At 42.9% G+C, this 24,601-nt stretch overlaps 2 protein-coding genes across 3 annotated transcripts; both read left to right on the top strand.

Moving 5' to 3' along the window:
- Positions 1 to 1,908: 1,908 nt before the first annotated feature.
- LOC310644823 (adenosine receptor A1-like) lies at positions 1,909 to 6,649 on the top strand (the record flags this gene model as incomplete). Its single annotated transcript, XM_083370135.1, has 2 exons — positions 1,909 to 2,228; positions 5,896 to 6,649. The coding sequence occupies 2 exons, from the start codon at positions 1,909 to 1,911 to the stop codon at positions 6,647 to 6,649; spliced, it is 1,074 nt and encodes a 357-aa protein (XP_083226261.1).
- A 5,762-nt stretch (positions 6,650 to 12,411) lies between these two features.
- RPS19 (ribosomal protein S19) lies at positions 12,412 to 22,748 on the top strand. Of its 2 annotated transcripts, none has more exons than XM_083369231.1 (6): positions 12,412 to 12,504; positions 14,139 to 14,209; positions 15,756 to 15,856; positions 18,950 to 19,133; positions 19,969 to 20,023; positions 22,681 to 22,748. In XM_083369231.1, exons 2-6 carry the CDS (start codon positions 14,139 to 14,141, stop codon positions 22,705 to 22,707), a joined length of 438 nt encoding a protein of 145 aa, XP_083225357.1. In that variant the 5' UTR covers positions 12,412 to 12,504; the 3' UTR covers positions 22,708 to 22,748. The 2 variants fall into 2 exon arrangements, with proteins under 2 accessions (XP_083225357.1, XP_083225358.1); XM_083369232.1 differs by lacking the exon at positions 12,412 to 12,504 and adding an exon at positions 13,260 to 13,336.
- Positions 22,749 to 24,601: the final 1,853 nt, after the last annotated feature.

Here is a 24,601-nt window from a genome sequence, read left to right as displayed (position 1 = left end):
ACAAGGGACCTTCTTTAGATCTCCATCGTCTCCCTCAAGACCAGCAAGTTGCTTCTGGCGAAACCACAGCCAGATGTTGATTTTGATTTCCTACATCTTTCTTTTGCAGAAGCTGATTTTTATTCAGCAGGAACTGGGTAGGTCTAGTTTAATGAAAAGAAGGGAAAGGACTAAGGGTGACATGACAGCAGTCTTCCAATAATCTCAGGGTTTGCCCCAAAAGAAGAGGGAGTAAGCTATTTTCCAAAGCGCCCGAAGGCAGGACAAGAAGCAACGGATGGAAACTAACCAAAGAGAGAAGCAACCTAGAACTAAGGAGAAATTTCCTGGCAGTGAGAACAATTAACCAGTGGAACAACCTGCCTCCAGAAGCTGTGAATGCTCCAACACTGGAAGTTTTTAAGAAGAGACTAGACAGCCATTTGTCATAAATGGTATAGGGTTTCCTGCCTGAGCAGGGGGTTGGACTAGATGACCTCCAAGGTCCCTTCCAGGTCTGTTTATTCAGTTTCATAAAAGTAGATGATTTGCTGGACACCTTCTGGATTACTAACACACACACACACACACACACACACACACACACACACTGTGTGTTATTTTGAGCAATTTTCACTCCTCATTTACAAAAGGCAAACTGAAATTTTGGTGTTTTTAAAAAAAATATTACTCTCAGAAGAGAATCCAAAAGTGGTAAAGAAATGAGGAATAAAAATGGGAGGAGAAAAAGAGGTACATAAAGGAAAGATTAGATTTATTCTTTTTTTTAATCCTGCTTTTCTAAGTTACATAAACAATTCAAGGTGGCAAACACACACCTAACACTCCTTCCTCCCCTTATTTTCCCCACAACAACAACAACAACAACCTTGTGAGGTGGATAGTCTGAGGGAAGGAGGGACTGGGTCAAAGTCATCCAACCAGCTTTCATGCCTGAGGCGGGCCTAGAACTCACCATCTTCTTGTGATTGGCCCAAAATCACCCAGGCGGATTTGGACTAGAACTCACAGTCTCCTAGTTTCTTTAACCACTACTAGACCAAGTTGCCTCTTAGAAATAAATGGACAAAAGATGGCGGCAAAAGTAAGACTGCTTAGGAAAAAGAGATAATGGTATGGGGCAATAGGGACCAAAAGGAACGGTCTACCAAGCCAAGATCAATGCTCCTCCTATTTTTATGTGTTGCATATAAATAAGAGGAGCTTAGTTCACATCGTGATGGCTGCCACCTTGACTTTTTGGAACCCCCCCCATCCTCCAGAGACCCCTGGAGTGTATCTATCACTGCATAGAAACAATAGGTCATTTGAAGATGGTAGCAAGCCAGGATCAATTCATGCATGGTTTACCAACCTTGATGTTATCGGGCAATTAAACAAGGCAGTTGCCCAATTATTTTGCGCTTATTTACACACTCACACCCACAACTCTAATTTTACTCTACTTTTCTCATTGGTTATATCTGAAAGGTAGATGTTTAATACAAGGGAAGTTTTAATCCCAGAATTGGCATGATAACCTCCCCCTGCAAATCATATCTTTCAGTTCAGGTTGTTTTATTATCTCTAGCTCTGCCTACCCCAATCCACTTAAGCTCTTACATTGATTGGTTTACTCTAGAAATACATCTCTAATACACGGAGGTTAATGCACTATCTCACATGAAAAGCTATCTCGTGCCCATGACAGATCTGATCTATGGGTTGGCAATGCACTCAGCAAACAGAGATCGGTCTCTCTTATTGCTCATGGAAAGCAAAAAGCTAAGGTTTCACACTGCAGAAGTCAGAGAGGTAGGTGGATGTTGACGGGCCTTTTGGATTTAAGATATTTGGATGGAATAGATCAAGCTCTCGGCAAGAACAAGTGACCTGGCCGTCAGATGATCCCCAAGAACAAGAGCTGCCATGGATATTGGTTTTGTGGTCCTTGAGAGCATCCTGGCCATGGCCATCATCACAGTCAACCTGCTGGTGTGTCTCACCATCTACCTGCACAAGGAACTGCGCTGTATCACCAACTATCTGATTGTGTCCTTGGCGGTGGCTGACCTGGGTGTGGGTGCTGTAGCCATCCCCTTCTCCATGGTGCTCAGCATGGAGTATACCTTGTATTTCTACACCTGCCTCTTCCTCACCTGCTTCCCACTGGTCACCACCCAGTTCTCCATCCTCCTCTTGTTGGTGATAGCCATCCATACTCACTTGAAGCTCAAGATACCCAACAGGCAAGTCATGTTCTTGGATTGGAATCCCAGTGTGTGAAGCTTGAATGTGTGTGTGTGTGTGAGAGAGGTCAGCCATAGTCACGGCTATCCGGATGGAGATTCTGCAGATGCCAGTGGAACATGTTTCAATCAATCAGAATAGAATAGAGTAGAGTAGAGTAGAGTAGAGTAGAGTAGAGTAGAGTAGAGAAGAGAAGAGAAGAGAAGAGAAGAGAAGAGAAGAGAAGAGAAGAGAAGAGAGTTGGAAGGGACTTTGGAGATCTTCCAGTCCAACCCCCTGCTCAGGCAGGAGACCCTATACCAAGGCTCCCCAACCCCTGGTCTGTGAACCGGCACCGGGCCATAGGATGCCAGAAACTGGGCCACACAAACAAGTGAAGCCCCATCTGTGGGATGCAGACAGAATGAGAAACCACACACCCCTCCAGTCCATGGAAAAACCTTTCTCACGGAACCGGTTCCTAGTGACCAAAAGGTTGGGGGACCTCTGCCTTATAGCATGTCAGACAAGTGGCTGTTCAGTCTCTTTTAAAAAGCCTCCATTGATGAAGCATTCATTACTTCTGGAGGCAAGCCATTCCACTGGTTAATTGTTCTCACTGTCAGGAAATTTCTCCTTAGTTCCAGGTTGCTTCTCTCCTTGATTAGTTTAGCATGGATTTTCATCTTGGATTCAAAGCACCAACATTAGCGAGCAGGTTTGCCTATCATGGCGATCCATGTTCTCTCCTTTGATGAGTTTCCATCCATTGTTTCTTGTCCTGCCTTCAGATGCTTTGGAGAACAGGTTGACCCCCCTCTTCTTTGTGATAGCCCTTCAGATATTGGAAGACCGCTATCATGTCACCCCCCTCACCCTTCTTTTCTCTAGATTAGCCATACTCAGTTCCTGCAACCGTTCTTGACATGTTCTCAAGAACATACGTTCTTCCCATGTTTTTACTGTTCAAGTAAAAACATGGGAAGAACGTATGTTCTTGAGAACATTCAGGTGAAGAAGACAGAAAACAGGCCTTTGGAAATACCTGACCTTTCTCTAGGTTGGAGTACAGGTAGTCCTCAACTTGCAACCATTTGTTTAGTGACCATCATGACAGTGGCACAGAAAAAAGTGAGTTACGACCGGTTTTCACACTTTTGGCCATTGCAGCATCCCTATGGTCAAGTGATCAAAATTTGGACACTTGGCAGCTGGCTTGTATTTATGATCGTTGCAGCGTCCCGGGGTGGTGGTGTCGCGTGATTCCCTTTTGCAACCTTCTGACCAGCAAAGGCATGGGGAAGCCAGATTGACTCAACAACCGTGTTACTAATTTAAGAATTGCAGTGATTCGCTTAACAACCGTAGCAAGAAAAGTTGGAAAATGTGGCAAAATTCACTTTACAGCTGTCTCGCTTAGCAATGGAAATTTCGTGCATAAATTTGGGCTCATCGGAAGCTTTTAAGAAGAGACTGGACAACCGTTTGAAGACTAGAAGACCTCCAAGCTCCCATCCAACTCCTTTATTCTATTCTGTTCTGTTCTGTTCTATTCTGTTCTGTTCTCCATGTGGTCATTAAGTCGAGGATTCTGTAGTGAATCTTCCCTCTCTTTCTGTTTAGAGAATTGAGGGCAACTCATCTTGGTTTGCTTGTTTTCATAGCTGAGATCATTCTGTGCGACAAAAAAAAAAAGAATGGCTGTGCCCGAAGAATATTTGGTCTCAAATCAATTCTCTCTTCTTAACAATGCCATTTATATATTTTATCATCTTGTATTTTGGGACAATAACAAGATTGTCTTTTTCAGGATGAACTGTCTTGAGGATGGGAAAAAGCTGTTATCCACCCAGTAAACATCATCTGTTTTTCAGCCACTTAAATTGGTCGCTAGCTATTTTATTGGGTATCTGCCTGGCTTGTAAGGGCAGAGGAAAGCTTAATGGTGTACAACAGTGATAAAAAAACCCCCTACAAAACAGTTTTCTAAGTGGCTCTCCTTTGGACAATTGCATTCTTGTTTTAATTTAAGAGAAGGCAAGAATCGAACTAATTTATCAGCACCAGTTCAGACATTACATTGTCTAACCATGATTTATGAACTAGATCACTAGTGGCTGGAGGACAAGTCGCTGGGAGTTGAAGTCACGTGTGGACTTCAACTCCCAGAATTCCCTAGCCAGGACCTGGGATAGGCAGATGTTGTTATTTAATATTCTTAAAAGTAGTGTCACAGGATATAAGTTGTTCGAAGTAAAGCTGCCTTTTGCAATTGACTGATTGTGATATTAATTATAATTAAGAACTAATTAATTTAGTTTATATTGCCACCTGATTACCAGGCACCCTGAGCAGTTCTGTGTCTGCTGGAGGTTTTAACAATGCAGGTTTTTTTTTAAACACTGGAGGCTTTTAAGAAGAGACTGGACATTGATTTGTCTGGAATGGTGTAGGGCCGTGGTGGCGAACCTATGGCATGCGTGCCACAGGTGGCACACAGAGCCTTCTCTGTTAGCAAGCATGTTGTTGCCTCTAGGCCTTCAGCTGGGTTTTATAAAACCTTTTCGCTTTAAGCCTCAGCCACTGTGTGCAAAAAATATATATATGGTGATGTCCATTTTCGTGTATGAGTTCATGGGGACCTAACCCTAACACTGGAAGTTTTTAAGAAGAGACTGGACAGCCATTTGTCTGAAATGGTATAGGGCAGACATGTCAAACACAAGGCCCGGGGGCCGGATCCGGCCCGCAAAGTGGTTTCATGTGGCCCACGAAGCCATCCTGGAAACAGTGAGGGAACGGCCCCCACTGCCTTGGCCCTGGCCCAGAGACCCTCCTCCTGCCAGAGACCCTCAGATCTGTCCCACTCCTGCCCAGGTCCCCATAGGCACCCTTGATGAGAACGATGTAGAGCTGGCCACGCCCACCCAGTAGGCCATACGTACTCTAGCCACGCCCACCCAGTAGGCCACACCCACCCTGGCCATACCCACCCGGCCCCCTGAGGGCAACCGCAATGCTGATGCGGCCCTCAATGAAATTGAGTTTGACACCCCTGGTATAGGGTTTCCTGCCTTAGCAGGATGACCTCCAAGGTCCCTTCCATCTTATTATTATTATTATAACCCTAACCTTAAGTGGAATTTTCTTCCAATGGGATTTTCCCATGTATTTTACCAGGAAAACTAGATAGGGCAGCCTAGAAAGGTAAGTGCCCTCCTAACCATACCCAAGCACTCTAAGTTTGTTGGCAATGTCCATTTTCCTGTATGAGTTCATGGTGACCTAACCCTAACCCTAAGTGGAATTTTCCTCCAATGGGATTTTCCCATGTATTTTACCAGGAATCATAGGGCAGCCTAGAAAGGTAAGTGCCCTCCTAACCATACCCAGGCACTCCGGGTTTGTTGGCGATGTCCATTTTCCTGTATGAGTTCATGGGGACCTAACCCCAACCCTAAGTGGAATTTTCCTCTAGTGGGCCACGCCCACCCTGCACCCTGCGATACATAAGTGGGTTTTAGGTGGCAGTTTGGGCACTCGGTCTCTGAAAGTTTTGCCACGATTGGTGTAGGGTTTCCTGCTGGAGCAGGGGGTTGGACTAGAAGACCTCCAAGGTCCCTCCCAATTCTGTTATTCTGCTTTCTACCCATCCAAAGATCCTCATGAATGTCTTTCATTGGACAGCTACCCCTTGCATGTGAAGAAGCGCTGGGTGCTGATCATCGTGGCCTTCTGCTGGTTGCTGTCCCTCTTGATTGGCCTCTCCCCGATGATGGGATGGAACCAGTTTCAGCAATACGGACATAGCAGAAACAAGACGATGGCCATCGACTTCCAGAAAGCCGTCTTCGTTTTTGTCATCCAGGATAAGCCTCCCAGAGACCTGCTCTCTGAAGCCTATCGCGATCCCGAGACTCTGAGCTACGGTCACGGCCACGTCGAGCATCTGGGCCGCTGTTCCTTCGCCTCCATCTTTAGCCCCGAGTTTCTGGTTTATTTCATTTTTTTAGTCTGCACCTTGCTGCCCTTGGCGGCCATGCTGGGTATCTATGGCGACATCTTTCGTGTCGTCCGAGGCCATTTTCAGTCGCGGCCCCTGTGGCCAGCCAAGAGGAAGGAGATGCAAATGGCTTGCACCCTTCTGCTCCTGGTGGGCGTCTTCTTCATCTGCTGGATGCCGCTGCACCTGATCTACTGTATCCAGCTGCTGTGTCCCAGCTGTGAACAGTACGAGTCTCTGGAACATCTGGCTGTCTTGCTCTCCCATCTGAACTCTTTGGCCAACCCGCTGGTCTACGCTCTGAGGAAGAAAAACGTAGGGCTGGCCCTCCGGTCGGTGTTCCTCTATCGAGTCTTGCGCTGGCCTTCCGTGAAGACCTGCTGTGGTTCGAGTTCCAAAGTCCATCCTCAGGCCGAAGTGAGAAAGCACCATTCTTGAATGACTTTTAAAGGATGAAACTAACAGCGTTGTGCATTCCTTGCGGTGGTTCCAGGGTGAAACAAGAAGAAAGATATGGTTTGCTTGGAAGAAGCTGAGATGCCCAGACCTATGTACCGAAACAGGAAAAAAACAAAGCAAAGCCAATTTGATTTAGTGGTGAAGCTGTTGGCCTAGAAACCAGGAGACTGAGAGTTCTAGACCTGCCTTAGGCATCAAATAGCAAAAGCCCTTAGACTTACCGCTTCACGGCACTTGACAGCCCTCTCTAAGCAGTTTACAGAGTCAGCATCTTGCCCCCCAACAATCTGGGTCCTCATTTTACCGACCTCGGAAGGATAGAAGGCTGAGTCAAAGCCAGCTGTTTGACTTTGGGCCAGTTGCCAGGAAGCTGTGAGTTCTAGTCCTGCTTTAGGAATGAAAGCTGGTTGGGCGACTTTGCGCCAATCCCACTCTCTCAGACCAATCTTCCTCACAGGGTTTTCTGTGGGGGAAATTCGGAGGAAGGAGGACTGTTAAGCATGTTTGCCGCTTTGAGTTACTTATAGTAACTTAAAGGCAGGATAAAAAAATCTCATCGATAAATAGATAAACTTAATAAACTCAGCCCACAGGAGACATCTACTTCCTTCCGGAATCTTCAGCAGCCAACGCTTGCCCATGGAGCAGGCATGCTTAATTGTCACAGAACAGAAAGTATCCGTTGGAAAATAAAAATAAAAATGGGGAATTCTGTACAGGTCGTCCTCGACTTACGGCCACAACGGAGTCCAAAATTTCTGTTGCTAAGGGAGACATTTGTGAAGTGAGTTTTGCCCCGTGTTACAACTTTTCTTGCTTTGTTGTTCAGTGAACCACTGCGGTTGTTAAGTTAGTAACACAGTTGTTAAGTGAATCTGGCTTTCCCACTGATTTTGCTTGTCAGAAGGTCACAAAAGGGGATCCCATGGCCCCGGCAACCATCATAAATACGACTCAGTTGCCAGGCGTCTGAATTTTGATCATGTGACCACGGGGATGCCGCAATGGTTGTAAGTCTGAAAAACAGTCATAACTCGCTTTTTTCAATGCCGTTGCAACTTCAAATGATCAGTAGACAAATTGTTGTAAGTCAAAGGCTACTTGTATATGTTATGTGTGTGATATCCTAGAGCAGGCTGTGTGAAATGTTGAACAAAAGCACTCCTGCCAAGGTGTGTCAATAGACCGCAATATGTTTTTTTCTAAGTGCTGTCCTAGTTATCCATCCAAGACAAAATTCATCTTGAAAAAGCCAAAGTTGATAACCTGCATTTTAATTCTTAATTAATATGATGGTGACCTGAGATTTTACATTTAGTTCTTGGTGGTCAAAGCATTCAGATTCTGTACCTTTTGCAATCCACAATTGAAGCCCACCGTATAAAAAAGGGTAAATATGAAATAGAGGAAGGATCCAAGAAATACATTCATTCTGGTTTTCCCTGTCTTCGTTCTCACGCATTGGCAGCATCTGATGGGAACAGAGCAATTCAGAGCCTAAGACTCAACTCCATTTTGTTTTGCAATGTACTGCTGAGCAAAAAATAAGGAATAGCCTAAAATATTTGCAGCGCTCAACGATAATTGAAAAGAGACAGATCAGCAATCCCTTGAAAGCCTAATTAAGCCTGAAAAATATGTATTTGTTTTATTCATTAGAAACAATTACATTGACCAATTAACTAAATGAAAACAAATAACAATAAGGTACATCAGATCCAATTGTGTTTGCTTATATAGTATAATATCTTTTGCTAGCCAGATTAATTCTAACCTTATTTCTTTTGGGGTCAAGCTATAAATTATGTTAAATAGGTGGTCACTGTGTAGCTAGCAGATATACTCATTGGAGTAATACAGATGTTGCCTGTTCCTCTCTTGAAAAAAGCAAGATTTATAAGCAATATATCAATCCAGTGCTGATTAAAATTTTTGGAAGAGCTTGCCTCTTGAACCTAAGATATCTTTGCCGAGCAAAAGAAGGAACAGTAAGTGATTGGTCCTCCTCCTAATTCTTAGGGAAGCAAGTACAATAGTCCTTGGCTTACGACCGTTTGCTTAATGACTGATTGAAGTTACAACAAAACCCAAAAAAGTTACTTACAATCCAGCTTCAAAGTTCCAACAGCTGGCCTTCCCCACATGCTCCCATGACTGTATTTGGGATGTATTTGGCAACCAGCCTGCATGTATGGCTATTAGTGGTATCCTATGGTCATTTGACTGTGATTTTTAATGGTTTTTCTGGAAAGTGGAGTTTACTTCTGGTTTCTGGCAAAAAGTTCCCCCTAGTGAATAATGGGTTTGCTTAACGACTGTGCCCTTCGCTTAATGTTCAAGGCATTTGCCCCAACATGTTTGCTGAACGACAGTGATAAAAAAAGTGTAAAATTGGGCGCAATCACACGATGACTCGCTTAATGATCGTCACGACTTCGGATCATAATTGCGGGCTAGATCATAGTCATAATTTGAGGACAACTTGTAAATAGAGCAACAGCAAAGAGGAAGAGAATGTACGTTGCTCAAAATTTATTGACAATGAGAACAACTGATCAGTGGAACGGCTTGCCTTCAGAGGTTGGGGTGCTCCATCACTGGAGGCTTTTAAGAAGAGCCTGGACAGCCATTTGTCTGAATTGGCATAGGGTCCCCTGCCTGAGCAGGGGGTTGGACTAGATGACCTCCAGGGTCCCTTCCAGCTCTGTGATTCTGTTATTCTGAATAGCCCTGATGCTGATGCCTGCTGATGCTAGCTCTGAACAAGCTAATGAGGACAAAATAGCCCCACTTTTCTAATGGTGCAGAATGTATAATTTACCCATTTCTGTCTGTGTGCTTTGTTTGCTTGGGGTGTCGTCAGCTGAATGCAATAGACCAAGGCCCACTTAAGACAGCAACGGGAAAATCGCTTCCACCCACAAAGCAATTATTGAAAGCGAGGGAGTTGAACTGCACAAAGCTATTGAATATTGCGACATTAAGGCACATAATGGACATCAGTGAATGTCGATAAGCCCATTATTTAAACAAAGGTGGTAGCTTGGCCCCTATTTTTAGACCCTTAAATAAAGAGATGAAATTGATTTGGTTTAACATTCGGTGCAATAAATCTTATCGTTATCTTGAGGACGTAAAAAGGAAGGAAGGAAGGAAAGAAGGGAGGGAGGGAGGAAGGAAAGAAGGAAGGAAGGAAGGGAGGAAGGAAGGAAGGGAGAGAGGGAGGGGGGAAGGAAAGAAGGAAAGGAAAGGAGAAATAAGTGCCAGAAAACATGCATTTGAATTATTGATCTCCAGTTCTTACAATGCTCGGGATACCCTGCAACTTTCATTCCACAGATAATTTACCACCAGCATTTTTGGCTTGTGATGTTGTTCTCCCTATTAACTTTCTACCAACAGAGGCTGCGAGCCTCCCAGGGCTAATAGGCATAAATCAATAATGGAAGTTTAGCTGGCCAGATTTGCCTATAGATTTCCATCTGTTGCAGCTGCCCTTAATAAAGCTGGTTCCAGGCAGTTGCTAGGAAAAGCTATCAATCCTCAACTACTTCCATTTCACCCTCAATAGCATAGATTCTCCTGGCCGGAGGTAATTCATGGGGCCTTTTAGATAACTCAACCACTCCAGTTTTTAACTTTCCAACCTGGGAACCGGGTGTTTACATATGACCAGGCAGCTTACTCCAAGATCTTCTGCTCCGTAAAACAGTCCAGATATGCCTTTCATCCTCTCTCCACTGCGCTGTTCGGATACCAATGTCTGCCTTCACGTGCACAGGTAGTCCTCAACTTACAACAGTTCGTTTAATGACCATCCAAAGTTAAATCGGCACTGACAACTATGACTTATGACACTATTTCACAGTTATGACCGCTGCAGCATCCCCAAGGTCCCATGATCAAAATTCATATTTATGACCGTCTCTGTGTCCCAGGGCCATGTCATCCCCTTTTGCGACCTTCTGACAAGCAAAGCCAATGGGGAAGCCAGATTCACCTAACCGCCGTGTTACTAACTTATCAACTGCAGTGACCCATTTAACAATGAAGGCAAGAAAGGTCGTAAAATGGGTCAACATTCACTTAACAAATATCTCATAAACTTTGGGCTCAATTGCAGTTGTAAGTTGAGGACTACCTATATCCCCAGCCCTACGTCACTTACTTGGGTGCCCTCCAAAGCAAAGAGCTGTGTGGGGGTGATCCAGGGGACATCAGCCTCACACCAAAGAGAGGCCTTCCTCAAACAGAGGCCTTAGGCTGCCTAAGCCATTTGTTACAGGGGAGGAAGACGACTGCTTGAAGAACACCAGCAATCACTTTCATGCTGTTGTGTTAACTAATGTACTGAAATGTAGAGACTTTTAGACTGCCCAATCGCTTTACAAAGCCCTAGTAAGACCACACCTGGAATACTGCAGCCAATTTTGGTCACCATATCACAAAAAAGGTGTTGGAGAGTTTGGAAAAAATTCAGAGGAGAGCAACTAAGATGATCCAAGGCGTGGAGACTAAAACATACGAAGAACGGCTGTGGTGCTTGGGTTTGGCTAGTTTAAAGAAAAGAAGAAATAGGGGAGACATGATAGCGATGTTCCAGTATCTGAGGGGCTGCCACAAAGATGAGGGGAGTCACGTTATTCACCAAAGCACCAGAGGGAAGGACGAGAAACAAGGGTTGGAAACTGACCAAAGAGAGAAGCAACCTGGAACTAAGGAGAAACTTCCTGACAGTGAGGACAATCAACCAGTGGAACAGCTGGCCTCCAAAAATCATGGATGCTCCATCACTGGAGATTTTCAAGAAAAGACTGGACAATCACCTGTCTGAGATGGTATAGGTTCTCCTGCTTGAGCAGGGGGCTGGACTAGAAGACCTCCAGGGTCCCTTCAAGTTCTATTCTATTCTATTTCTTATTCTTTCTTCTGAGTTCCTTGGCAATCTTCAGTCCTTTCTCTGAAGGGGTTTCCAGCTGGGGCAACATTCTTCTTTGTTATCTTTTCCTTTGCTAAACAGCCACTTCCCGGTCATGGATCACAGAAGAGTTCCTCTACAAATTAGAACAAAAAACTCCTGAAGTCCAAATAGCTGGCTCAGGAATTCTGGGAGTTGAAGTCCACGAGTCATAAAAGAGCCAAGGTTCCCCACTCCTGGTTTAGGAGAAGTCAAGGTTCACACCCAAAGGCACGGCAATAAAATCACAATCTTCTCTGCCCTTCCCAATCTGCAGCTTAAGGCAAGGGCCTCACTCTGTGCCTTGGATAGTCTAGCCATGTTTAGAACTTGACATCCTTATTCCCCAAATATTAGTAGGGTAAGAAAATCTCTTTTTGCACCAATTGTACCCTGGCAGCTGCAAGGAGAAAAATTCGAAACAGATATTTTTTTTTAAAAAAAAATTAAGCAATCGTACTTTTGGAATGTGGGGAGATCTTTAACATTTATCACAGAACCCCAGCAACAATAGATCCCATTGCTTAGAAAAGGAAGATCAAGGGAATACCAACCCAGATAAACAAACAGAATCAAGAAACTTATTATCCAGATTAGGAAAACAGGAAGAAGAAGAAGAAAAAATTGAATCGACTTCCGCCCTTCGATGGGCAAATTGCCTCGGCGACTTCCGGCTTCGCGAGCCGTTCTCGTCGTCTGGAGGGAGATCGCGCGGTCACTGCCTCTCCCCGCCTTCCACCCGTGATTGGGCAAGGCCCAAGTCTCGCAGGTGACCATTGGCCGAGAGAAACCTCGCGACGCTTGGAGCCCTGCGAGGAGCGGGTGGGCAGCCCCGTGCGTTCTTTTTCCTGCCCGGTAGCGCTGAGGCGGCAACACGGTGAGCGAGGTGGCGGCTCGTGGCTCGTCCGGGGGTCCGGCTGACACCCCACCCCACCCCCAATGGGGCCGGTTTCGGCTTCCCTAATTTTTCTCGGTGCTCCGGCCTAGCCTCCCTTGGGCCTGGCCTGTGGGCCATGTGGCAGCGTGGGAGGGAACCGAGGAATAAGGGGGGGGGACGCTTGGAAATGAAAAAAAAACACGTGGGGAGACGAGAATCAAAACCTTCGTTTGACTGGATTGACTGTACATCAGTCATATTTTATGTTTCTGCATAACTGCGAGGAAAGATCATTTTTATAGATCAGAAATTTTAATATTATTGACATTCGTCTTTTTTTTTTTTAAAAAAAACAACCTTGGGGAAGCTTAGCATCTTAAATATCACCACTATTCCTGCTGGTTGTTTCTTTGAAGCGGCTACTGAGAAGAAAATTACGTATCTATTTGAGCAGTCTGACCTGGTCTGATGGGTTAGGGTTGGGGTTTTAATACATCTTAATTATTGTTTTAACCTTGGGCATTTATTTAATCGCTTTTAACTTTTGTATTCTGTTTTTGTATTTATTGCCCTGTACACCGCCCTGTGTCCTTCGGGAGAAGGGCGGTATAAAAATATAATAAATAAATAAATAAATAAATAAATAAATCTATATCTCTTATCTCTCTATCATCCATCTAATCTATATCTATCTATCTCTCTATCTCTATCTTTATATCTATCATCTATTTTCAGTAGTATTCGATGCCTGGACCCTTAAGAAGTTAACAAAACAGGGAAAACAGACTTCATAGGTCGAAGACAAAAAAATTATTAAAGCCCGATGTTTTAGGTATCTTCGAAAACAACCCCTAAAAAATCTGTTACTTTTAAGTATATATATATATATATTTCTGATTAAAAAGTTGGGGTGGAAACGATACTCGCAGAAATTGAAACCAGAAACGGAGGGACTTGGACAATCTTAACACAATCAACAAAATCATATTTTATGATGCGGTGTTTTGCTTTCTTTTCTGTGGGAAGGAATAGATAAGGGTTTTGATAATAGGGACAGTATGATCTGCTGTAGAGTAATGTAAAGAATAAAGAGCCTGCTCTATAGACATTCTACAGATGCTAAAACGTCTAAGCTCAGTGTAATAGAAGTCATATAAATAATGGTTCTTACTTATTAATTCCAGTAATAGCAGATGTAGGATTCAGAATTACAAACTGCAATCCTTGGTCACCTGTTCAAAATTCTTGTCCCTTTCGCTCTGAAGCCAGTTGCCTCAAAGGGGTTTCTGGGAAAAGCAAACTTAAATTTCTTTTCTGAACCTTAAGATAGGGCAATATGGGTGTTCTCCAGCTTGGGATACTGCTGGCAGTGGAGCTGTCTATTTTTGCTTGGTTGCTCCAATAGTTATAACTTGTATATTATACTGTTTATTGGGGATGCTTTATTCCTGGTAACTGCCGAGCGGCCTTAGGAATTATAATATTAATAAACAGGTAATAAACAAACGAACAAATATTGTGAAAGTGAGGGGTGCTGTCCTGGCCTCTCCTCAGCAGTGGTGGTTCAATAGGAAATAGGAAACTGATTATTATTTTTAAAATTGGAGAGATGATATATTTTACCCCCTCTGCAGATGCCTGGAGTAACTGTAAAAGACGTCAACCAGCAGGAGTTTGTACGGGCCCTTGCAGCCTTTCTCAAAAAGTAAGTTGTGTGAAAAATTAATTAGCACGTACAAATTGGACTTCAGATGTAGTGAGTTGAATTTTCCCCAAAAAGGTAGCACTCTCTTCTGAGTCTATATTAATCTTTAAAGCATTCTTGCTTAGCATATTTTAATGGTTTTGATGGAAAATTCACTTAAGTAAAAGAAAAAAGTTCTTTTGCAATAGCAATCACTCAGGCAATGGGGTGGGTGTTAGAAACCATGATTCCTGTAAAGCCAGACAGGAAATGCTTAGGGACTTGGAAGCACCCTCTAATTTTGGTGGCCTGTGAATAGGATAAATAGTTGGAAGAAAAGCATATTTCTTCTCACTAGAATCAGATTTATTGGTGGTTAAAAGTATACTTCCATGCAACTAATCATACCAGAATGGAGCTGGTATGCAAATACGAGTTTGTGTCCTGTTAATCTGCTGTGGGGTTAGTAAAAGGATTATGTTCAATATTTGCACCTGTTATTTCCAAACAAAATGGTTTTTATAAATTTGGTTTTCTAAACAAAAACATCTTTAGGGATTGGGTAGGGATGTGCTCAATATGGGCCTTCCTCTTCATGACTCCCAAAATGACATGTCCTTCTCTTTCTTCTCAACGACATTGCTGATATCCTATAACAGGGGTAGGCAACCTTGGCTCTTTTATGATTCATGGACTTCAACTCCCAGAATTCCTGAGCCAGGCCCCCCCCCCCAATTTTTTCCCCAGCACCTGTCTCTTGCTTCTCCTTTACTGCCATTGCTGAATGCTCCTGGCCTTTTCCTGCCCTTCCTCTCCAGTCATTGTTTCTTTCCAGAACAGTTTGTTTCAGTATAGAAGTTGAAATTCTGTTTCATTTTGGTTTCTGGACCAAACATGCTTCATTTTGAACCACCACAAACTAGCTGTTTTGTGTGTGTGGAATAATTCATGCTTCATGTGTAGACTAGTTCATGCACAAACCGTTTTGCACATCTCTAAAATACTAATAACTGCCTTAAGTACATTCTGGATAGTAACATGGGGTACAAATCGCATATATGTGTGTGAATCAATTATTGACAAATAGCAATGCAGTAAAATTTACAGTGAAACAGGCATTTAAACCAAAGCATCCTGTATTTTTTAAAAAATTGGGTAAACAACCGTGTGCTTTTGTTGGTATTTCAGTCCACAAAGCATTGTCTACATTTGGGATTTGATTGGTCAGTGTGGTAGTTGCCATACAAGTTGAGTAATTCAAATTTTAAAAAATCCTATCTTAGAACATGACTGCTTTCTTCCAAGTAGTAGCTTTAGTGCATCTGTGCTTCAACTGTTTTCCCTTTGAATTATTTCATGAGTATATTCGGATGAATAAGTTGCCTAAATTTTAAGACACTTATTGTATGTTTGCAACCCTTTAAAGCAGTCCTCTCCAATCACTCTTGTCATCCCAGAAAAAAGTTACAGTATTGTGTTTGCATCCCATTTGCTTTGAACCACCTTTTTGGAAACGAGAAGGAAGCAGTTCACAGTCCTCATAACTGGTATTTGAATTGTTTTGCAGGTCAGGTAAACTAAAGGTACCTGAATGGGTGGACACAGTCAAACTAGCCAAGCACAAAGAATTGGCTCCATATGATGAGAACTGGTTTTATACCAGAGCTGGTAAGGAATGAAATAATTTCAGTGCTGTGCTAATTATAATTTTTGTACAATGTGTTCTTTGTGTAAAGGTAAAGGTTCCCCCGCACATGCGTGCTAGTCGTTTCCGACTCTAGGGGCCTGTGCTCATCTCTGTTTCAAAGCCGAAGAGCCAGCGTTTGTCCGAGGACATCTTGGTGGTCATGTGGCCGGCATGACTAGACACCAGAGGCGCATGGAACGCTGTTACCTTCCCACCGTAGTGGTCCCTATTTTTCTACTTGCATTTTTACATGCTTTCGAACTGCTAGGTTGGCAGAAGCTGGGACGAGTAACAGGCGCTCACTCTGTTACGCGGCACTCGGGATTCAACCCGCCAAACTGCCGACCTTCTGATCGACAGGCTCAGCGTCCTAACCCACTGAGCCACTGCGTCCCTTCGTTCTTTGTGTAAGAAGGGCCAAAGTGAACTTTATTGTTGAAATTATTTATAGGTAAACGGCGCAATGTGCTTTTCATGGGGCAATGCTGGCTCAGGAATTCTCGGAGTTGAATTCCACAAGTTGTAAAGTTGCCATAATTTACCCAGCCCTGCATTAGTATATAAGTTCATCCTCCTAAGAAACGTACAGCAGAAGGGAAAGACAAGTAGAATGAGAGATGAAAGTAGGCAAATGTAGTAAAATTCATGACTTAGTTTCACTAGCTGGTTAACATGCAACGACAGGCCATACTGTAAATTGAAGGGTGTTTCACAAACAAAGGCAAATGTTTGGTTTTTGACTAAGCCTGGCATGCAAATCAGCCATTGGTGATTTTAAAACATGGATCAGTTGCTTAGCACTTTATATGGATCTGTGGTACAGTGGCTTGTTCAAAACTCTGAGGTGAGGTGGATGGGCGGTTTCAAAATTGGATAAATACTATTGTTTTGTATATGTGAACTGCTCAGCATCTGTGCGTGGCAATAAATAAAACCGTGATTGTGGTTAAAATCATGGCTTACTGTAACCACTGAATTCATCTAGTACATCATTCATCCTATAAAATGGGCCCATGGTACTGGCAATAGTACAGGGGAGCAGTTGCTGTGGGGCAATGCTGAATAGTGTCTGGTTTTGAGGTGTTTCAGTCAGTGTTGACTTCTGGTGACTGGATGAAAACCTGCAGTTTTCTTGGCAAAATTTTCTGAAGTACTTTGCCATGGCCTTCTTCCTTGGCTTGAGAGACTGCGTGACTGGCCCAAGGTCACCCAGCAGGCTTTGTGCCTAAGACAGGATTAGAACTGGTTTCTGGCCTGGTGCCTTAGTCATTATATCAAACTGGCTTTAGTGTTAGCCTTCACTTGTATTAAGCAATAACATTGGTTTACATGCCGTTGCTAGAGTAAGTCTATAAATAATGGTTTTGGAAGAAACTGCTGGACAGAACGCTGCAATTCCTACTTTTCTAATCCAGCCCCTGGGAGTGTCTTTTTGCCTCTGCCTTCTGATGATACTGCAGGGTTTGAAGCAACTCTTTACTGCCTTTTGGGACAACGAACGGTCCTCTATGTCACCTTCACAACTGCCTGGTTTAGGCCTTGGTCTCTGCGTGTCCTGGGAGGGATGAAGAATGAAAGGAACAGAATCCTTTCTCATTTTCCCAGGAAATAATCTCTACCGCTGGATATATGTGAAGCAAAAGGCTGCAGCTTTACAGTAAGCTCTCTGTGGCTTGCTAGCAATTGGAGAGTTTGCTAATGGTATCAATCAAGAAGATAATTGACTTCTCTGCCCATAATTATAAAGCATTTATAACTTGGGGGCCAATCAGAAACACAGATGCTTTGTTGGCCAGCTCTTTAATATGATGTCTCATAAAAAGCCTCAATTAATTCTAAAATATCTTTGTGGCTTGTTTTTCTGTCGGCCCTTTAATCTATTACCAATCGCTGCTAGATACTTTGGACAACCACCATCCACATTGAGTGGGCAGCACTCCTGGCTAGTATGGAAATCTTTTCCCCAACAGGCCTCAAACCCTTTGCATTTGATTTGCCTGCCTATAAAACGGGATGGGATGCAAGCAAGTGCTTGGTTGTCTACCAATAGTCTGTTCTGTCTTTTGGCGGCCTCCATCTCATCCCACGCAAGATGGCTTTGTTCGTGACTTCAGATGGTTCCGTGGCCATTGGAGAGCCCTGGAGATGCTCTTTGTGGAGATCTCGCTCTGTTATTTCACAGGGAACCAAAATGCCTTCTCACATCTGTTTGCATTCGCAGGAAATGACAGCTATCCAAATATTTTCGCTTTTCAAACGGCCCCCTGCAGTGGCAAGAGTTTTGTTAGACGCCCTGAAGTCCAAACCCTGCCTTTCTTCCTTTCCGTTGTTGCTGTTAGGATGGCTGTTCAGCGTGGCTAAGTTGCTGTTCTCACTGCTCTAGTGAAATGTAAGGGAGAGAAGTAGGTTTCTGAGTTGCAGGAATATCGCCTCAGGGTTTCTCCTTTCGTCTGGGCCTGTGGAGTAGCCTCAAAGGAGAAAGCAGGCAGTGCGTATAAAAGCTGCCTGCTGGTGAATAGCAGCTACGCCATTTCTGCAGAACCCGGTTCTAGGTGAAAATTGAGAGCGCTAATGCAGTTTTTTTGTTTTGTCTCCAAGCGATGCCACGCTGATACATCTTCAGTTGGAGGTGGCGTTGGGCTGACAGCAGTTGATGGTCCTGTGCTCATTAATTTTAATTACTTTCATTAGGGCCTTTCATTGAAGGAGCATAATTTATTTGGGCATGCAACATCTTGGCAGGCATTGAGAGTTCTTGTCTTTAGCAACCTTCAGTATGAGAAGATGGGCTTGGCTGGTTTGAAAATGCTGTTTTTTGGCACGAGATGGCTCACGTTAATAGATTGGCCCAGGCTGGGTTGGTTGAGGCAGGGATCCTCAGGAAAAAGGGCACTTGCAAACCACTTCTGAACGGTTACCCAGAAAACTCAAGAGCAGCAGTCCAGCTTGGAAAAGGTAAGATACTTTGAGTCCTGTGAAATTTTGGAAACGGTTCAGTCTTTCTTGTGCCAGAAGGCTGCGGTTGAGATGACCAGGTAAAAAGGTCCTCAAGTGATGACTTCTTTCGTTTGCAGCATCCACGGCCCGTCACCTTTATCTTCGGGGTGGTGCTGGAGTCGGCTCCATGACCAAGATCTATGGGGGACGCCAGCGCAATGGTGTGATGCCCAGTCACTTCAGCCGGGGTTCCAAAAGTGTGGCCAGGAGGGTGCTCCAGGCTTTGGAAGGGCTCAAAATGGTGGAGAAGGACCAGGATGGGTGAGTTCCTACCAGATGCAGAGAACGTGGAGGCCTCAGTAAATACACGTGTATTGTGTCAGGCTTACAAGAAGCACAATTGTGGACAACACATCGGATGCCATCTTTGGGAATCTGTTTATAAAGACCATACTGGGACCTCTGTGTTCAGAGGCAGTGTGACTTTCAATATCTGTTGATGGACAGTTATAGAAGTCTTTTGCCTTTGTGGCCCACGTGAGGGCTTCCAAAGACAGTCCAAATAATACTAGAGTATTATGGCCAAGCAACAATGTCCCTTCCAATGTTAAGGGTATGTTTTCCTGTGTGGTAGAATGCCTTCTTAAATATTGATACTGTTGGTTGCATGGCATGTGTGGGTACCTTTGGATGATGACCTTAGATTCAAATGTGCTCCATCTTAACGAACGCACAAGATCGTTAATGGCGATTCTATGGCACTTCTGTATTGTTTAACTGTAGCTTCCTGTGTTCTTCACTGGCTGTAATTGCTCAGGGTTACATTTAAGCAACATCTACATGGCCTCCGATTTCCCCAAGTAGTGTGGAAGCCTTGGGAAACTTCAAAATTCATACAGGTGGTATGAGAAGGAGCACCCTTTGAAGAATGATCTTAATTTAGGATTGCACAGAAATTGTGATGTGCTGTGATATAATACATCAGCTTTAAGAATATTCTTAGTGAATGCTGGGTGCTGGACCACATGTTTTGAATCTTTTGAATTGTGATCTTTGCACAGCTATATTACTTGCAACCAAAACCCGGAATGATCCACAGTGCATGTTAGTAGTTTAATTTTAGAAGGTTCTGATCTTTATCCCTGGTTTCTTTCAGAGGTCGCAAACTTACTCCTCAGGGACAGAGAGATCTGGACAGGATTGCTGGACAGGTAACATCAATTGCATAAGACGTTTGACAAGAGGCTTAGGGTTACGGCAGCCGAACATTAATGCTAGAATCTTGCCCATTAATGTAGATTTAGAAGTGACAGCTTTCTTGAGGCATTTAAAATGGCCATCCTTCCCTTCTCCCTCCTTAAAATTACAAATAGCCTATTCATTCATGGGCAGACTGAATAAAAGGAATCTATTCTTTGCAGAGAATGGACTGATGGTGCATTCTCATTAATGACAATTATGCATTGATCGTATTCTGCAAATGACTTCATTATGTAAATAATGTGAATTGTCATGGGTGAATTCTCTCCAATTTAAGGGGCGTGCATTAATAAGCATGCCGCCCATTAATCTTTTTAAATGAGTTTTCACTTATATTGGAAGTATTGTTAGATTAAATCAATTGCCTTTGATGAGGTAAATTTTGACTTAGGTAATCCTACATTTAGGCACAGGTGCCGGTAGATTATGTCAAGATTTTTTTCTTGCTTTTTAAAAATGAAGCAGCATAGGAAAAAGTGCAAAAAAACGATACAACTAGAATTGCATAAAGGCTTCTGGTACATGTACCCATATATATGCAGATTGTTACACTGCAGTGTTAGTAGAGGGTGACCATGATTCACTGTAATCATCCGTACATAAATCTGTGGTCTTAAAGCAACTCATTCATATGTTGCAAGAAACACCAGGTCTAAAGTCCACTGAGTAACAGGCCATAAGTCTATTTTAATGAAAAGAAGGACTAGGGGTGACATGATAGCAGGTCTGTAGTTTGTGATTTAGACCAGGCAGGAGATGAGGATAAGAGGAAGAATTATCTTGAAATTAATCTTGTTATATTTTCTCACTCCCCTTGATTTAAAGCAGGGCTTAGGCTACTTGAGCATTCATCAAGGTTTTTTTTTTGAAATACACATTCTACAGAAGGTTTTTTTTTTTAAAAAAAAATCAGATACATGACTGGAACTCAGGAAATAAAAATCAATAACACTTGAAGGGCAGCAGATTGCCTCTCTTTCCCACCCCCAAAGGAAAGACCTTTACTTCCTAAAGAATGGTACAGCCTGGCTTTAAAAGCTTTGCGAGCAAAAGCAAAATAGATAATAAATGAGTTGGAATCAGCAACTTGTAGGAGTCTTTCCGAGCAGCCTTTGCTGGGGCCTAAATGAACCCCCAAAGACCCCCACTCTATGAATCTCATTAGAAGAAAGAGCTGCACGTTGCATCACGGTTTTGCTCTCAAAGCCTGTGCTTGATCATCTGCCCCCAATAAAACACTCTTAACAGCCCCACTGCCATTTGATAAAGTGCTGAGGTGATTGCACGTTAACTAGCTCTGTGTACAATGTACTGTTGGCGAGTTATTTCCTACAAATGAGTCCCTTTACAATTGTACGGAGCATGTTCAACAAAAACCAGAATATAGACTGTGCATCTCTCACACTTAGCAGGTGTTTCTCACAGTGAATGGTTGAGCTCAAATGTCAAAACATCTTGACGCTTTCTTGATCACTCTTGAAAATTAACTGCAGCGGCCCATATCAAGAAGAGCTACTGTGGCTTCCTTTAGTGGACACGGCAAATGAGCATTTGCAGGACTGTGGAAGAGGACATTTATGTGTCCTAAGAAACTTGGCTTTCTTTCCAGCATGATTCACGAGCAACATAAGATTTCACAAATGACTCCCAAGATTAACGTCAGAGCAGCAATCATGTAAACAATACTCTAATTAAGGAATTGCCAAACAAGCTAGCAGTAAACAGCCTGACCACCAAACTTCTAAGACAGGGGCCTTCAAACCTGGCCCTTTTGTGACTTGTGGACTTCAACTCCCAGAATCCCTCAACCAGGCACGCTGGCTGAGGAATTCTGGGAGTTGAAGTCCACAAGTCATAAAAGGGCCAGGTTTGAAGACCCCTGCTCTAAGACCATCCCCACCAACATTCACAGAGCAAGCTAATAGAATATTTATTTATTTATTTATTTATTTAATAATATTTCTATACCGCCCTTCTCCCGAAGGACTCAGTGCGGTGAACAGGGCAAGAATAAAAATACAGAATTACAAAAATTAAAAAAAAATATAAACTGAGAATAACACTCCTTACTAGCAATGATGACGTTACCTAGTTTGGGTAATGAAATATCTGCAAGAAGCACCCAGGACACCAAGTAACAAAGCCAGAATTTAGTTGGTTCACTATGGCTTGGTCAACAAAGCATGATTCAAATTCCTGCTTTGAAGTAGGTGTCAATTCAGTCAAATATGTAACCAATATGCATAGTTAGACTGTTACCTATCTTGGTGAATTGTGTTGCAAGCTGGTGGGCGATGGTCATAAATTAATAGGGTGTTCTCGGCCTGTGACAGCACATTTTTCTATTTTCCCCTGCAGTATATTGTCTGAAATGCAGTGTTGGTGACCTTTTGTCAGTCTGTTAATCAAAAGCAAAGCGACATAAAAAAACAGATTGGAATTAAAGAATTCTTGCTTTAGATGCATGGCATTTGAATTAAGGCAGTGTTCTTTAATGGGAGAAGAGGCCCTCTGAATACTGGGAAGTTGTGTACATGTTTTTATACTTACTCATAAATCATTTGAATATGCAAATAGATGTAGAATAGCTTTTATTCTTCTTTCCTAGGTGGCAGCTGCGAGCAAGAAACATTAAAATGGAATTCAGTTTAAAAATAAAGTTCTTTATTTACTGAAGCTGAATATATTCTTTTTTTGCAAAAGACTGTTTATCCTCATCTTGTACTAATCCTAGCATTCTTTTGTATAATTAAGGTGTAATTATAAATGGCCTTCCTCTGTTCACATATTTATTTGGCACCACAAGGACAAGACTTTGAATTTGGAGTGTGTGTGTGTTACTGTGTTACTGTGAGTGTTTTACTGCTCTTTTTAAAATAATTGCCTCCTTGGTAACCTGAGAGATCAGCACTCTTCTGTGCATCAGTCTTTAATTGGTAGATTAACAGATAAATTGTTTGTAAGGCAATCTTAACTGGAGAGGGCAAAATCTAATTGGAACTCTGGCTTCAAAGATTTCTGTCTTTCAAAAGAGCTTGGAAAATAAAGCTGGTCTTTCTGCACTCAAAAGAGGCAGGTCAATATTTTCTTGCCTTCCATCTTGCGAATCTAAACAATCAGGAATTCAGAAGACCTGTAACTTTTTAGCTGAGACTCCTATCTCTGATGATCATTTCTCAACTTCGACAACGTGAAGAAGTGTAGACTTCAATTCCCATAATTCCCTAGCCAGCACAACTGGCTGGGGAATTCTGGGAGTTGAAGTGCGCACATCTTTAACATTGTCAAGACTGAAAAACACTTGTTTCAGATAATTCTGTATATTTGCTGTTTGGAAAACTTGAAACCTAAACCGGTTTATTAAATCATTATCAAATGGGATCTCTAGTCCACCATGCAGTTCTCAATTTTGTTTGCGTAGTCTTTTTTTTCTTCTTCAGAAAAAAACCCCTGTTTTGTTAGTAGCATCACCCACTGCGGCAGCTACTTTTGAGTCCTTTCTGACTGCCAAATTTATCATTTCTGTCTTCTGCTTACCTATCTTTGGTTTGTCAGCTTTCTTTTTTTAAATTGGGGACAGAATGACCCTAATCAACTCTTACCCTTTTCCTTAATTTCACCCCCTCTAAATGTAGCACATCTGTATATTCTTGGCATAAACTTGCTACTGGTTTGGAGAACATGGTGGATAAGAGGCTGTTTTGGAATTTTAAAAGACCAGTTTCATTTTTCCTCAGTGGCCCTTCCAAGGGAAAGATATCCGCTTTCAGCATCTGTTTTCTTATCCCATCTTTACAGAACAGCTCTTGGCGCTGGCTCTTTCAAAGAAAATAAATTACCCTCCCTTGGAGACTGCATGAGTGTGGTGGGGGGGCTAACCCCGGGGTTTTCTTCTCTCCCCCCCCCCATGTTTATGAATGATTTAAAGACATCTGATTCTGGAATCAAACTGCCATTTCAGCCTTAACTGTAGCTTTGAGGATGGGGCTGAAGCCCCAGAGTGTTCTCCGTAGCTTGACGCTAATGCGTTCTTTCAGAATATCTCTCAGGAGCTCAGCATTTTACAAACTCAATTAAGAATTTGTGTCCCTCCTGGGAAAACTGAGGTACCTCAAGATGCTGTTGCAGTCGAGATGGGATAGACTGAGAAATTGGGTCATGTACACAAAAGCTTGCTGCGTTGGTCAACAATGCATTCGGGTGAAAATGTTTTTAATAAGCAAACCCGAAACGGCATACGGATAGTCGTCGACTTACAACAGTCCGTTTACTGACCATTTGAAGTTACAACAAGCACTGAAAAAAGGGACTTAGGACCCTTTTTCACCCATTACCATTGTACCGTCTCCCTGGTCATGTGATCAAAATTCAGATACTTGGCAACTTGACTCATGACGGTGGCAGTGTCCTGGGGTCACGCGATCCCCTTTTGTGACCTTCCGACAAGCAAAGTCAATAGTGATCAGGTTACCAACCTAACAGCCTGCATCGATTCACTTAACAACTGTGGCAAGAAAGGTTGTAAAATG

This window comes from Vipera ursinii, assembly GCF_947247035.1.
Source record: "Vipera ursinii genome assembly, chromosome: 9".
NCBI classification, from domain to species: domain Eukaryota; kingdom Metazoa; phylum Chordata; class Lepidosauria; order Squamata; family Viperidae; genus Vipera; species Vipera ursinii.
The sequence above is the reverse complement of the archived record's forward strand: the minus strand, read 5'-3'. Positions and strand labels throughout refer to the sequence as shown.